The sequence below is a fragment of the Rhinatrema bivittatum genome, chromosome 9 (assembly GCF_901001135.1).
Source record: "Rhinatrema bivittatum chromosome 9, aRhiBiv1.1, whole genome shotgun sequence".
In the NCBI taxonomy this organism is placed as follows: Eukaryota; Metazoa; Chordata; class Amphibia; order Gymnophiona; family Rhinatrematidae; genus Rhinatrema; species Rhinatrema bivittatum.
In genome coordinates, this window is record NC_042623.1 from 89,296,698 (window position 1) to 89,312,782 (window position 16,085).

Sequence of the window (16,085 nt, forward strand, 5' to 3'; positions counted from 1 at the left end):
GAGGTCCATCTCGGCTGGATGATGTCACCCACATGTAATGACTATTTCAGTCCTGCTTGTCAAAAGAGAAAAGAACTTTCTAAACATATTTATAGTCTAAGGAACATAAGATGCAAGTTGCCTTTACTTATAAAGGGCCTCATGTACAAGATGGAATAAATGATTGGATAACGAGTAAACGTTAAGCATATTTTTACCATTTTCCTGAATATTTGCTCTTTCAACAAATGCCAAAAATGTCAATGAGTTACTCAACAGTATCAAAATTGTGATTTCCCCGATTCTTATTTATATATAAAGCAGATTCTTACATTTAACCAAGATAGTACATGCATTTCATACCAATACCCAATGTATCTTCAACTGTGGCTCAGAACTAATGAAGCATCACAGAACTCAAGAAAATAAACATGCTGTAAGTATAGTGTACACATTTTACAAATAGTACATCACCCACACAATGCAAATAAATAGAAAATTTGCATTTTAATGTCACATTGAATTGTAGTACATTTCAATCCAGGGAGAAAAACTGACAAACATGGTAAGGAGTATAAGATTATATATATATTACAATTTGCCTTGTTATAATACATTTGTGGCTGTGTAATAAAAAGTAAGACCTCAAGGGCAGATGGAATCCAAGCTGATTTAAATAGCTGACAAAACAAAGCATTAAATGCACAGATACAATATATACTTTCATTTGAAAACCTTAAAACAGAATTAGACCTTTGTCTTGTTTAGAAAAGGCTCAGTTAAACACCGAGTTAGCAAAATAAATGTTATCTCCAAAGGTTTTAACACAATTAATACATAAAATGCTTTGTCGTCTTACATGTTAGAGACACAGACATTTTCTACAGCAGCACGTGGCTAAATTCATGTTGATTCTTGATCTAGAAATGTCCATTTCATGTCCCCCACTTTCAAAGTTATTTGTACAAATTTCAGGTTGCCCTTTTCAAAATGAAGTACTAAATTAGAGGGTTATGTGAAATATTTTTAACAACCTGCAATGCCAACTCAAAGCTAAGGCATGACTGTTTTCCCATGAAAGTAAGGATGCAACTAAAACTGAAAGAATGTTTCAGGTGTACATGATTTTACAGTCCTCTTCAAAAATCAAACTAAAATTAAAAAGAAAATAATTAGCTAAGCTTTGTGCTCTAAACAAGCTACTTAATTACAGTGATTTTCAATGGCAAAAGCCCATGCTGACTGGGCAACCTTACAGTTCAGAATACTTTTGCAATCATTTTTTTAATTTGTATACAAGGACATTAGAATGATCCAGTCATGCAATGTTCATCTTAGGCATTCTGCATCTCTTTTCCAATCTTGTAGCTAAGGATTTTGTTCCAGTCAATCTTGGTGCGGGTAACTGGCAACTGTCGACGTAAGGCCTTGAAAGTAGTGTCAGACATGGTTTGATAGTTCTCATTGATGGCAGTCTGTTAGAAACAGTGAGAGTGAGAATTATGGGGAAGGCTAACAAAACCACACGTTTAAATTGAGTAGGTGACATTTTGTGTGACATGGAGCACTTGCTGCAGCATTTCACAGCACTGCAACCTATTTTTCCAAATTGAAGATCCCAAACATGGAATGTATTTTACCACAGAAATAGAGGCTTTCCTCCAGTTGAGCTGAAAGAAGATCCCTTTTATATCACTTTGCCATGTGATTAATACAATGTATGCTCCCCTCAAATGATCACGTCGTTTAGACAAAATGACCATTTTCTATGAAGTGGTAGCAAAAACAGTTTAATCTATATGAATCATTGGTCCTGCTCCTAAGCCATCTCTCTAAAGGCCAGGAAACTTTTAAACAGATGAAATTCACACACACAACACTTCAGGGAGGTTTGTTTATTCTGTTAGAACTTATGTTTATCTGCAGATTTATTCTCTTTTTTAATCTGGTCCTTTGTATTTGTGACTTTCCTTTTTCTTTTGCCCAACTGTTCTGCCCTCTTAGTTTTGAGTTTTCCATTTCCCTGTGTTTGAATGGCTTTTTATCATCTTCAGTTTCGTATTTGCTTGCTTATCCACTTTATTGCAAATATGCAGGCTGCTTGCTGGACACTGAACAGTGAATTACAAATGTATAAGAAATGTTCCCTTATCTACAGCAAAGACAGGAATATATAGTGCAGTCCCTAACTTTACACAATGCATTTAAAGCATGTTATGGCTTTAAAAAGTTTTGTAGTTTAAAAGTAGTTCAAATTCACAGATCAAGAAAATTAAGAGACTGTATTGTAGCATTTGAAGTGGAATTGGTTCCATTTTTATTTGCAGCACAGCATGGATATTCAAACAATAAGTTTAAAATTAAAAGTCTAGCTAAACAACATTTGATTTATCTAGTCTTTAGCTGAATAAGGATCAGCACCTTATATCAAAGGAATAATTAGAAAAGGAAACTATATATGTAACAGTTTGCAATTTATAAAAATGATCAAAAACCCTAGGACATACACACCCAGTGTGTGTTTATTTCAGATATATAAAAAAAACAAAACTGAAACACGGTTTATTCTAAAATCCCCAGGGTGCTGAAGAGCCTACCAATAAAAGTTTTCAGGTCATGCAAACCTTTGCCATTGGCTGCATAGGTTAATCATATTAAAACCAGAAAGGAAGCTGTGGCAAATTGTTATTTATTAGGGCTGGCAAATTAAAAATAAAAAGAAATCATTACTCAAAGCCGAAAAAGAAAATTGTGCTATGGGTATAATTAAGTATTTTGAGCTCATCCTGTTCCAAGCCACAGAAAATATAAGCTGTTTTATCTGCCTATGCATAAGCCTGATTAGATCTTTATGAATACGTGGAGTTGCTTGGGGATAGTTGATTCTCTATATAAAATGATGAACTGTACTGTGTATGCACACTTTGTCAAAAATGCCTGCCTATACGTCAGTCTCCAACCAGTCTCGTATTTATACCTAAATTCTTCTCAGCTAGTTACCTAGGAATTAATGGAGAAAACCCCAGCACTCAGACAGGTGAAAAAAAAAACAACCCATTACAGTCAGAAAATAATCACTAAGTTTCAGTGCATGAAGAACTGCTAGCATGCAAGGCCAGCATATGTCCAAACGTAAACCCCTACACCTTATTTTTATTTTCTATCCTTCCTTCAAATCTTTCTATGAAGGGACAGCATTTATAGGTCACAAGCTACTAGATACCTTTTCCTTACATTTCTGAACTGCAGTCATGGCCTTCTACAAAGGCCAGCAGTGATGTCTTTTAAAACATTGATAAAGGATTCTAAAAGAAAAGATGGTGACATGGACTGGCTCCCATGATTTACCATAGGAGGAAAAGAATTTAATATAATTTTTCCTCGCTTGGGAGATGTATGAGCAAATAAAAAGCTGCCTGCACTTACTCCTGCTCTAGAGGTCTTGAAGAGATGAATAAAAACAGTATTTACATGGGTGAATAACTCTTTGAAGGTGGATGTACTGAGAAAGAAGCCCAATGATGGAGACTAAGGCAGACTCCAAATACCTTGGGCTCTTACAAATAAATTTCGGAGTTTTTCAAAACTGCACGAAAAGCCATGAATATTTCCCTTTTACAACAGTAGATACTTGGGAAAACCTGATATTCAACCACTATTTGCCTAGTGGAGGCCCTAAGAGTATTGGGGGGGGGTTTGGAAATGAGCCCATAGTGAACAGCCATGCAAATGTTCAATAGAAATGGGCTGAGATTTCACTCAGGCTCGACTATCTGTGAGCAGCGCTTCTCAACTAATGTGTCAAGCACCAGCTGGTGTGTCGCGGCTCCTAGTGTCCCACAGCCCCAATTATACATCCCTTTACCTTTTTCCTGCCCCCGTGGGCCAATCGGAAGCCTCCTCCGTTCTTCCTGCCAGTTGGAGGAGGAAACCTCTGATTGGCTGGTGGGGCAGGAAGAAGGGGGGCATCTCATAGCGCGGGGGTGGGATGGTTTGAGGGGAGCTGGGAGGCATGACAGTGTCCAGGCCTGTGGCGGCGAAGAAGTCCGACCCTGTGGCTGCCACGGGCTGAAGTGCTAAACACAGCGGGAAGCCACAAAGAAAAAAGGCCAGCCGTGCCGATAGAGTAGGGATTCCGCAAAGCAGCAGTGAGTCGCAAGCATAAAGAGGCCGGTTGCTCCGGGGATCTTCCCTCCCCTGATGCAACAGTGAGCATGGCAAAACCGCATTTAAAGTAAAAGTGCCACTCAGCCATGCTGATTACAGATGGGGCAATTGGAGCTCCCAGCGGCCGTAAAAGCAGGCAGATGGGGAGCCTAGGGATATCCTGACAGCTAGAAGAAAGGCTTGAGTGCTGTGGCATATTTTCTAAAATAAATGTTTGCTGCTTCAGTGCGGCTGAGAAGGCAGCAGCAGTACTGGGAAATCTGCAACTGCGAAATTAAAGAGGAACACAGCATTGGGGCTCTAAGCAAAGTGTGTGAGACAGAGACTGGGCAGGGAGGTGAGAGAGAGAGAGACTGGACAGGGAGGTGACTGGGGTGTGTGTGTGTGTGTGTGTAAGACAGACTGGTCGTAGGGTTTAATTGCGTGTGTGTGTGACTTGTGGGCCCTAAAAGAAGAGGACCGTGAGGACAGAGCTTCAGCAGCCATTGCTGCTCCTGGCATGTGCTTTCAAGGGAAAGGAGTAGGAGAGTTGCTGGAGAGAGTAAAGGTGGCTTTTTAAGTTTATTTTTCTCGATTGACTGCCATCATAATTATTATGTGATGAGTCTGCTGTTTTGAAATATTTTATATTTATTTGGACAATTTTTAATAATTTTTATGAGTTTTAATTGTTTGACGTTCTGTTCATCAGCTGTTTTGAAACATTTAATATAGTTGTACAGTTATTTCTGTGTGGGGATCTATAGCAGCTTGGCTTGTTCTGTTTTCCTAATTTTATTTATTTAAAAGTTTTTATATACCGCACATAGTGACATTTACATGTCCGTCTAGGTGATTTACAGGCACACATACATAATTTAAAAGACAAAATAATACAATATAAAATAAGTTCATACAAAGTGGTAGGCCTTAATGCAGTACGACCAAAAATGTTACTTATGATATTCTGTAATCGTCATTAAACAGATAAGTTTTTAACATTTTTTTGAATTCTTTGCAGTTTGATAATAGGCAGATATTTTCAGGAAGAGTTCCATAGTATAGGACCTGCTACAGAGAAGGTTCTTTTTCGTATTAGGGCTAAACGGTTCTGACAGATGGAATTTCTAATAAGCATTTGTCCATAGATCGGAGCTGTCTTGATGGTTTATAAATACGCAACATAGAGCAAAGCCATACTGAGTTAGGATTATAGAGTAGGTTATGAATACTGGATAGAATTTTGTATCCATTACGGTGGATTATGGGGAGCCAATGTAGATGTTGTAATATGGAAATTATGTGTTCTTTATGCGGTAGGTTATAAATCATTCTTGCACTTTGGATAAGCTGTAAGGGATGTAGTGTGGATAAAGGTAGTCCTAATAACAATAATCTAAGTTCGTTAGAATTAATGCTTGTGTAATTGTCCGGAAGTCAAATGGTAGTAGCAACGGTTTAAGTTTTTTGAGCATATGTAATTTAAAGAAAGATTTTTTTTAACAGTTTCAGAAATATGTTTGGACAGTGACAGCTTTGAATCAATGATTATACCTAAGTTTCTTGCATATGGTTTTATGGGTATATGTTGTCCAAATATGAAAGTTTGTGGAGGCTGATGAATAGAATCTGGTACTGTTGATAAGTAGATTAGTTCAGTTTTTGCTGCATTTAGTTTTCATCTAGTTTAGTTTTAATCTAATAGGAGGTGTATTAGTGTTTACGACCTGATTTAATATTTGTAGTGTTGCCTTTTCATAGATAGGGTTGTTATGTGTTCCATAATGCAGGTGTAACTTTGTGTGGATTAGTTTCTATGCATTATTGCAGATCCTGGGACTGTGTTAGGTGCTATATTTCTCTTTCCATTTCTCCAGGTTTGAACTGCATGCAGAGTGGCTTTTTTTGGTTTTCCATTCCAGTTTGTCTCCTTATTTATAATGTATGGTCTTTCTGTACTTGGTGAAGGTAGATTCTGTGTGTGTAACCAAGGTGAGGTTTTTACTAGCATGTAAGCAATTGTATCAATCTTATTTGTTGTGTTTTCTCAATAGGATATGCATTAATGGTAAATTATTGCCTTTTCATAAGGAGGGCTATTGTGCCTGGTAGTAAAGGGAATTTGTTTTGCTTTTACTGAGATGTTATCAGAACCAGAATATCTTTTTTTTCGCATGGTGAGCTCTGCATCCATTGTTAGGGGTCAAGGGGGTTCCCGTGGATGCAGAGTATATGTTTACATATAGCCCCGAGACTGTAATATGATCAGTGTGTCACGCATGTGAGAACCATCTGTCAGGTGTGTCCCGGTCAAAAAAAGGTTGAGAACCACTGAGATAGAGGAAAGCAAATAGAAGCTACCTATGCAGGAATGTCTTTCCAACAGCCATTAGAGACAATAGGGAAAAATAATGGGCAAGATGCATCATTTTACTACAAATATTTCTTTACACAAAATATTTTCTCTCATGAAAAACTAACAATAGTTTATTGAGCTATAAACATTTGTTGGCCATATTGGGTTGTTTCTTTATCCAGGATCACAACATCCAAACAATTTTCCGCAGGATACATTTCAAGTGATCTTCAAATCTAGGCACCAAAATGCTATACCCATTTAAGATATGTCATCTTGCCTTACAAATTCACGTTAAGAGTAACAATCTCATAATTGATCAATTTATGAAAAACATTTAACAACTAGCATTGCTAAATAAATACCTGGTACTCATTTTCTGCAGCCTCTATAATTTTTATAAATTCTTTTGCTGTCTGCACTTCATTCTAAAAAAGAAAAAAAAATAGATAATACTGCAATTTCATACTGCACTCTTGCAACTAAAGTGTTGACTAAATCCAGTAGTTAATAGGTCTATAATAAATCAACCGTGCCTTCACAGCAAGTGTCATGGTAATTTATGACCTATGAAATTTATCACATAGCTAGTTTTCTGCCAACTGCAGCTGCTTTAAGAAGTGTTCCTAGTGCATGATTGATATGTATCTCTCTTTTTTTTTTTTTTTTTTTAACTGTTTAACATGAGGATCAGAATTACAGAGATTGCACAACCATATTGTTAGAAAAGAAAAACTGGGGGGTCAGGCAAAAACCACAGAAAGGGCATTCATTGAATTACTGAACAGTGCAGAAGCTCCAACACCTCATTGAACCAATATTAAGGTCTCGTGACCCAGTATTCCCAAAAACTACCTCATATTTTGTCATAAAGTAATATATGTTTCAGCATGTGAGTCACTCTTTCAATCTTGGCAATGTGCAATGCCTGATGCATTGGTAGGTGCAGATTTCCACATCAATGCAACTATCTCCCAGCAAGGATTAAATGATTCGCCAATATCTTTTTAGATGAGGACAGGTGCCTATCATCTCATTTTCCCAAAAGGCACAATAAAGGCATAAATGTCACCTCAGCACCCATCATTGCTGAGACAGACTCCCGAATGCTTGTCCAAAAAACCACCACTAGAGGGCAGTCCCACCATATATGAAAGTAAGAACCCTCCAACCTGCAACCTCTCCAACAGTCTAGAGGAGCCAGGAGAAAAACATACATAAGGGACATCTATAACATCGATGTAACAGCCTGATCACCACCTCCGATCTCCTCTTAGAAATCAAAGTCTTGTGGGCCACCCTCCAAATAGCCTTCCAATCCACTGCATCAAAAGTCATCTGAAGGCTCCTATTCCAATCATGCACCAAATTCAGAGGTGGATCCTGAGAGCATACACACTCCATTATAGCCCTGTAAAATTTGAAAATGCTATGTCTAGGGATGTCTTCCTTAATTAACAAACACTTCACCAAGTTTAGCAACTGGGGAGTCCAACTAGCCTCTCCATAGCTTCTCAGCACCTCCAGTATTCTTTCGGAAAAATGAGAACCCTCAGCTACAGAGAACATCTTGAAACTATATAGATGAGTGTTGTTTTCTTCTTGCCATAGCTGGCCCATGAAATTTCAACCACTGCTTCCACCACATAGAGGCATCTTTACAGTAAGGATAGACACAGCTTACCCCACAAGGAAGACAACACAGATATCCACCCTAAGCTGATCCCAGTCTCTGGCAAACCCTCCTCCTTATCTTCAGAGTGTAGGAAGTAAAAGGGACCTTCCCTACTGACTCACCGAATCCATGCCAAGTCAGGTGCATGTAACAGCAACTGTGACAGGTTCCTACCCTCCACCAAGTGCAATTCTATAGAGTACATGGCGTGGCCACAACCCTATGCAACCAGACCATTGCACTATGCATTCGTGTAGCCCAATATACCTGTAAGTTGGGAAGCTCCATTCCCCCGTCCTCCTTGTGCTTCCACAAAATGCGCAGCCTTTGTGGAAATAACACTGTTAATGTTAATAAAGAATAAGAGAGGTGACATGCTGAAACATGTACGTGAAACGGGGAAAGATTCATTTTAACCACAGTAATGCAGTCAGCCCAGGATAGATACAAATGACCCCATTTCTGAGTGCCCTTCCGGATCTTATCAAAAATAGGGCCAAAATTTGTTTGAGAGATTAAAATCATGGGGTACAAAGACACCCAAATAAGTAATACCGGACTTGCCCTCCTAAAGCCCCTAAAACAACTAGGAATATCCCCCCCCCCACCTCCCCTATCGGAAAAATCTCCGACTTACTATAATTAACATGATATCTGGACCACCTACCATACTCAGACAAGAGCCTAAGAAGCACTGGCTGCCAAAAAGGGGATATGAAGCTCTATTTCAGCGATGGCGAGGGATCACATGACCAACATGATTAACTTAATGTGCTTAAAAAAATATTCTTAAAATATGAAATACGTGAAAATCAGTGTATACATTCAAGTGCACCATTACTTTGCATTTACACACCAATTTAATCCAAGCCATCTTTCTCAACCGAAGGCTGAGGAATTTCTTTAATTGTCTCAGAGATGAACCATTTCAACCACCACTTGAGCCTTGCCGTAGCAATCTCAATCCCACCCGGTGTGTGATGTACCCTTCTTGAACTATTAAAGATGTACCCCTAGAGACTATATGAATACAGAAATGAATTTCAATGGAATACACATTGAGAAGCTTATAAATAGTTCTCTCCACTAAAAAAAGGTATGGAATCTAAGCATTCTTAGTGTCTAAAATATTGAACTGATTAAGCTTTGTTCTATCCAAATAGGTAAAGAATTTTTAAAAAGTATTTTTGTAAAATTTTAAATTAAAATATTTCCAAAGTATTAAAGACATCATATACTGCTCCTACATATGTGGGTACTGTATGGATGTTGTATATTTTTCTAACCAAAGTGGAAGATATTGAACTGGGCAGAATGGATGGGCCAATTTGGTCTTTTTTGCCATCATTTATGTTACTACATTATACGACAAGATTTAAAAAAAAAAAAAAAATTCAGTGTAATTGGTATTTAACTAGGAAACAAGTTACTGAAAGAAAAAAAATTCACACTTATTCAATTTCAAACAGGTTAAACTGTATTCAATAGGAAGACACTTGTGTAGTGTGCAGGAAACTCCCATGACTTTTGCAGAATGGGTTTCGAAATGCCAGCCAAGAGGGAGTGTTTGGAGCTTTCATGGAATATTTATAGGGTAGCACTTTTCATATGGATCAATGCATTCACATTGCTGCAAATAAAGTAGAAAATGAAGCCAAATTTCCTTTCTGGCTACATAACAAAATTTCTAACTATAATGCCTTTTTATAATCGCTCATTTACACAGTAGTTCAGTTTGGTATCGTCAAGCTTTGTGATTTGTTAACATACAAAACAAACCATAAAAATAGTACTTACAGACACAGTTAGAGATTCTTGTACATCTTTATGGCTCACTAGCTGAACATTACCATCTTCATAATAATGAACCTATACAATAAAATATATAAGCAATATTTTCACAGATAATATAAATAAGGTAGGAACATCAATGTGAAAACAGTATTTCACTTAACGATAAATGAATCCCTTTGTCAATGAGTTCAGATAAATCAAAACATTCATCTACACCTCCTGCCATTTGTACACCATTTCAAGAATTACCTTGTTACTTTACAATTTTTTAAAAATAGGTTTCTCCAACACAAAACCTTCTCCTTGTACATACACCAATCGTTTCTGTATGTATAGAAAATCAACTAATTTTATGCAGTTATATTTACTGCATAGACACTTTAAAAATGGCCATGAGCATAAAAATTCAGCACTTTCATGCGTGGCCGGTCCCTGCACGCACCACGTGCATTTTCAAAAGGGCCCGGCCACGCATGTAAGAGCAGATACGCGCACAAGTGCCAGGCCCTGAAAAAGGGGTGGGGTAGGAAAGCATGCGCTGGCAGCCGGCCAGTGCACGCAAACTACTTCTGCTCCAGGGGAGCAATAAGTAATAAACAAAAAAAACAAGTCGGTAGAAGGGTTTAGGGGATGGGGAGGAGAGGGGAAGAGAGAGGGAGTTTAGGTAGTGGGGTAGGGAACCGGGGGAGGCTCGATTGCATCGCCACATGTAGTTAGCAAAAATTTCACTCCCTGCACGCGCCAACCATGAATTTTATAACATGTGCGCTCATGCTATAAAATCGGCGCATCCATGTGTGCGCGCCGGGAACTGGTATAGGTTTCATTATAGCATTCATTCAAAAAAAGATTTTGTGCACCTTCAATTAAAGTTTAGAAGATTTTATGCAACAGTCTTACTATCTTGTTTCATTTGGACAACTTTAACAAGAAGCTAGAGTGACTTGACAAGGTTGCCATCAGTGGGAGCAGTTCTCCTGATTTGTAGCTTTAATTACCAAACAGCATAACACAATACATACATACTTGAATTTTCAAGATGCCAACCACCTGAGTGGTTGAGGGAGTGATTGTAAACTTCCATTCTGATCGCCAACGACCATTCCTAAAATAGAAGAATGACATAGGGCAAGAAATTTCAACAAATATTAAGATTCAGATATCCTATTTTGTCCTATTTTAGCAAGTCCCAATTTTAACTATTCTTGCTCATGTCAGTCCTCTTCCTGTTTCTGGCAATCTAGACCTAGGTGGCCAACCCTGGCTCAACAGCCAAACACCAGTCTGGTTTTTGGGATATTCATAACAAATATACATACGATATAGCAAGTCTGCTTACTGTAAACTGTGTTTTCTATAGATAATAGGATGAATTAACCATTACACTTGGGAGACATCATCCAGCAGCATCTGATTCATCTTTCCAAATTAGTAGAGCTTTGAGCTCTATTTAGCATGTGCAGGATTCCCTGGGCAGATGTTGCCTCATGAGTCATTTCCTACTACAGCTAATCTAGCTATGTAGTAGACTCTCCAGGGAGGCGGGTAGGTATTCCATGGCTAATTCGAGTTGATCCCATTGGGAAAGCAGACTCCATTGGTAGTGGTGGCTGTGAAGATGGGTCAGTGGAACCACACGATGGCAGAGGCCCTATATCCAAGAACCAAATGAGAGGCCAAATTGGAGTACTTTGTACTGGTGGTGGGAAGAATCTATCTGAAAGTGGAGGTAGTGCCAATGTGAAGGTTGAATGGCTATGTGAGCATATGCATCCTTCAAATCCAAAGCACATATCCATTTGTTCTTATGTATATAAGGTAGAAACTTGCTGGGGTAGCTCATTTTGAATTTTTCTCAGAGTATGCGTTTGTTCAGGTGTCTGCAAGTCGAGAATGAGCCGCAATTCCCCCATTTTCTTGGGGATAAGGAAGTATAGGGAATAGATCCCCCAATGCCTATGGGGACAGTGGAACTGGTTCTATCACTTATTGGTGGATTAGAGACTGGACTTCCAGTTGAAGTTGTGGTAAATGAGATGGATCCAAATGGAGTGCAAAAGAAACACAACCAGTACCCAGACTGCACAATTTGAAAGACTTGGGGGGGCCTAGTTGATGTAATGCCACTCCCTCCATGAAAAGTTGGATTCTCCCCCCTACTGGGAGAGTCAGAAACAGATTGTTAGGCGGGATCAAAAACTAGGTCCTGGTTTAGGTTAGATCTGTTGTGTAGGTTTCTGTTGCTGGCATTCTCTTTATGAGGGACTGGAAGGGGCAGTAGACAGTATTATGGAAGAGACCAGTAAGGCCTCCTTCGGAAGAATGGTTGCTTGTAAGAATAGAAGTGACTACTTGCTGTAGAGGGCTATTTGAGAGCAGTTGAGAGCAACTGCATCACTATATTCTGGTCTTTAATCTGGGCAACTCTCACTGAGCTTTTCACCAAAAAGATTTGTCACCTAAGCAGATGAGATCTGCTAGTTTTTCGTGGACGTCCTCAAGGATACTGCTCACTAGCCCCAGTACAGGTGGATGAGGTATGTGAAATGGAATCAAAGGATTCATATACTGATAGGAGATGGCAACAGATGCCTTCTTCCACATCTAGGTGTTATTGCGGATAGTAATTGCCTTGCTCTATGGCAGCAAGAAAGGCTTCAACTTTTGAATGCACTCATATACACCAAGTAGAAATGATGGATGGTAATGCGAGCAGAGCACTGCACTTTGAAAAATTTTCTTTTTCAAAGTTATCTAGAAGTTTGTAGTCTTTTCCAGGAGGAGAATTTGAGCAAATGACTGTTTCACTTTCTTCATAGCAGATTCAACTACTCTGGATTGGTGAGGCAACTGGACAACCCTAAAGTCTGGTGACTATTGGACTCTGAATTTGAGGTCTAACTTCCGAGTGCTTGGGGTGACCAAAAATGGGAGTTTTTCACGTTCATTTGTAGAGCACTGAGAATGTTGTGAACTAAAAGGGCTGCTGGTTTGGCTGGAGAATTGAGTATTTGAAGAAGCTCCAGGAGCTCAGATCAGGGGTCTTTGTAGACATGGATACCTAGTGCAGTATAAAAACAAAACCAAAAAAGGAGGTGTATCCTGAGATAAGCAAGGCAGAGGTAGTTAATTCTAGTGTCAGTCTTTCCCACTCAACCCTTGATTTTTAGGCAGGAGACACTTTCTCATTAAAAATCAATTAGGCTCTTATCTAAATCATACTATTGCACCAGCCCTTATTGAGAGTTTAATCATCCTCTTGTAGGACACTAGCAAATGTAAATTTAAAGTACTCTAATTCCAACTCCCTTAATATCCTAAACTTTCTAGGAACTCAACAAATTTAAGATGAGGCAGCAGTCCAGCAACAAGAGGGGGGCTTTCCAGTCTTTTGCATTGAGTGTCACATGTATGATTTTTTACCCGCCGGTGAGAGATTGTATGTGTGCACCCGGTGCAAAGAGCTCCTGGCTCTCAGGGGACAAGTCCAATCTCTGGAGGCTAGAGTGGCTGACTTGGAGGAGCTGAGGCAGACAGAGGTACATTGATGAGACCTTCAGGGACATAGTAGCCAAGTCTCAAATCCAGTCTGGCAGCCCCAGTGCTGCCTTGGATCAGAAAGGTCTCCCAGTTGGAGAACATCACCCCTGGTGTAGTGCTCCTGTAGCAAGGACCCACTCGCCAGGTGATGTGTTGTCCTCTCGCCCTAAGAACAAGTCTCCCAGGGCTACTGCCCAGGCTGGAAGGGTTAGGTCAGCCATCATAGTTGGTGATTCAATTATTAGAAATGTAGATAGCTGGGTGGCTGGTGGACGTGAGAACAGACTGGTAACTTGCACACCTGGTGCGAAGGTGGCCAACCTCACGTGTCACCTAGATAGGATTATACAGTGCTGGGGAGGAGCCGGCTGTCGTGGTACATGTGGGCACCAACAATGTAAGAAAATGTGGGAGAGGTTCTGGAAGCCAAATTTAGGATTTTAGGTAGAAAGCTGAAATCCAGAACCTCCAGGATGGCATTCTCTGAAATGTTTCCTTCTCCATGTGCAGGTCCCCAGAGGCAGGCAGAGCTCCAGAGTTTCAATGCGTAGATGAGACGATGATGCAGGGAAGAGGGATTCAGTTTTGTAGGTAACTGAGGAACCCTTTTAGGGAAGGGGGAGACTTTTCCAAAAGGATGGGCTCTACCTTAACCAGAGTGGAACCAGGCTGCTGGCACAAACTTAAAAAGGAGATAGAGCAGCTTTTAAACTAGAAAAAGGGGGAAAGCAGACAGTCTCCCAGCAGTGCATGGTTCAGAGAAATGTATCCTTGAAGGATACTAATGAAACAGGAGAGTTAGTGCATCCCAACAGAGAGGTTCCAATAAAAGCAAACATAGTCCATGTGCTATATGCAAAAAATCACCGAAGCTAATGATTTCCAAATTATCCCTATCAACTGAAAAGCAGATTATTAATACAAACAAAACACACACTTTGAAATGTCTGTATGCCAATGCCAGAAGTCTAAGAAGTAAGCTAGGAGAGTTAGAGCGTATAGCAGTAAATTATGAGATTGACATAAATGGCATCTCAGAGACCTGGTGGAAGAAAGATAACCAATGGGACAGTGCTATATCAGGGTACAAATTATATTGCAATGCTAGGGAGGATCAACCTGGTGGAGGTGAGGCAGTTTATGTCTGGGAGGGTATAGAGTCCAACAGGATAAAGATCATACAAGAGACTAAATGCTCAATAGAATCTATATGGGTAGAAATCCCATGTGTGTTGGGTAAGAGTATAGTGATAGGAGTATACTACCGTCCACCACAACAAAATGGTCAGACAGATGATGAAATGCTAAGAGAAATCAGGGAAGTTAACTGATTTGGCAGTGCAGTGATAATGGGAGATTTCAATTACCCCAATAAATAAATGTAACTTCAGGACATGCTAGAGACAAAGTTCCTGGATAGAATAAATGACTGCTTCATGGAGCAATTGGTTCAAGAACTAACAAGAGGGAGAGCTATTTTAGATTTAATTCTTAGTGGAACATAGGATTTGGTGAGAGATTTAACGGTGGTGGGGCCACTTGGTAATAGTGATCATAATATGATCAAATTTGAACTAATAACTAGAAGGGGGCAATAAGTAAATCTACAGCTCTAACAATTTTCAAAAGGGAAAACTTGATACATGAGGAAAATAGAAAAAAAACTGAACAGTGCAGCTGCAAAGGTTAAAAGTGTTCATCAGGCATGGACATTGTTTAAAAATACAATCTTAGATGCACAGTCCAGATGTATTCCACACATTAAGAAAGGTGGAAAGAAGGCAAAACGATTATCGGCATGGTTAGAAGGTGAGGTGAAAGAGGCTATTTTAGCCAAAACACATCCTTCAAAAACTGAAAGAATCCACCTGAAAAAAATAGGAAAAAGCATAAGCACTGTCAAATTAAGTGTAAAACACTGATAAGACAGGTGAAGAGAGAATTTGAAATGAGAATGGCACGAGGCAAAAACTCATAATAAAATTTTTTAAAATATATCAGAAGCAAGAAATCTGTGAGGGAGTCAGTTGGATCATTAGATGACCAAGGGTTTAATGGGGGTCTTAGGGAAGATAAGGCCATTGCAGAAAGACTAAATGAATTCTTTGCTTCCGTGTTTACTAATGAGGATGTTGGGGAGATACCAGTTCCAGAGATGATTTTCAAGGGTGATGAGTCAGATGAACTGAACCAAATCACTGTGAACCTGAAAGATGTAGTAAGCCAGATTGACAAACTAAAGAGTAGCAAATCACCTGGATCGGATGGTATACATCCCAGGGTTCTGAAAGAACTAAAAAATGAAATTTCAGATCTGTTAGTTAAAATTTGTAACCTATCATTAAAATCTTCCATTGTACCTGAAGAATGGAGGGTGGCCAATGTAACCCCAATATTTAAAAAGGGCTCCAGGGGTGATCAGGGAAACTATAGACCAGTGAGCCTGACTTCAGTGCTGGAAAAAATAGTGGAAACTATTCTAAAGATCAAAATCACAGAGCATATAGAAAGACATGGTTTAATGGAACACAATCAACATGTATTTACCCAAGGGAGGTCTTGCCTCACAAATCTGCTTCAATTTTTTTTTTGAAG

At 39.3% G+C, this 16,085-nt stretch overlaps 1 protein-coding gene across 2 annotated transcripts in view; it reads right to left on the bottom strand.

The window, feature by feature from the left end:
- Positions 1 to 467: 467 nt before the first annotated feature.
- Positions 468 to 16,085, bottom strand: part of CAPZA2 (capping actin protein of muscle Z-line subunit alpha 2) — a 111,491-nt gene continuing 95,873 nt past the window's right edge. Inside the window, exons 7-10 of one of the 2 annotated variants that reach the window (XM_029615642.1) lie at positions 10,977 to 11,055; positions 9,954 to 10,025; positions 6,847 to 6,909; positions 468 to 1,454 (exon numbers count right to left, since the gene is read on the bottom strand). In XM_029615642.1, the coding sequence (XP_029471502.1) occupies positions 1,314 to 1,454; positions 6,847 to 6,909; positions 9,954 to 10,025; positions 10,977 to 11,055 (355 nt within the window). In that variant the 3' untranslated portion in view covers positions 468 to 1,313. Of the gene's footprint in view, positions 1,455 to 6,846; positions 6,910 to 7,134; positions 8,498 to 9,953; positions 10,026 to 10,976; positions 11,056 to 16,085 lie in introns of those variants that run through there. The other variant, XM_029615643.1, reaches the window with a different exon arrangement.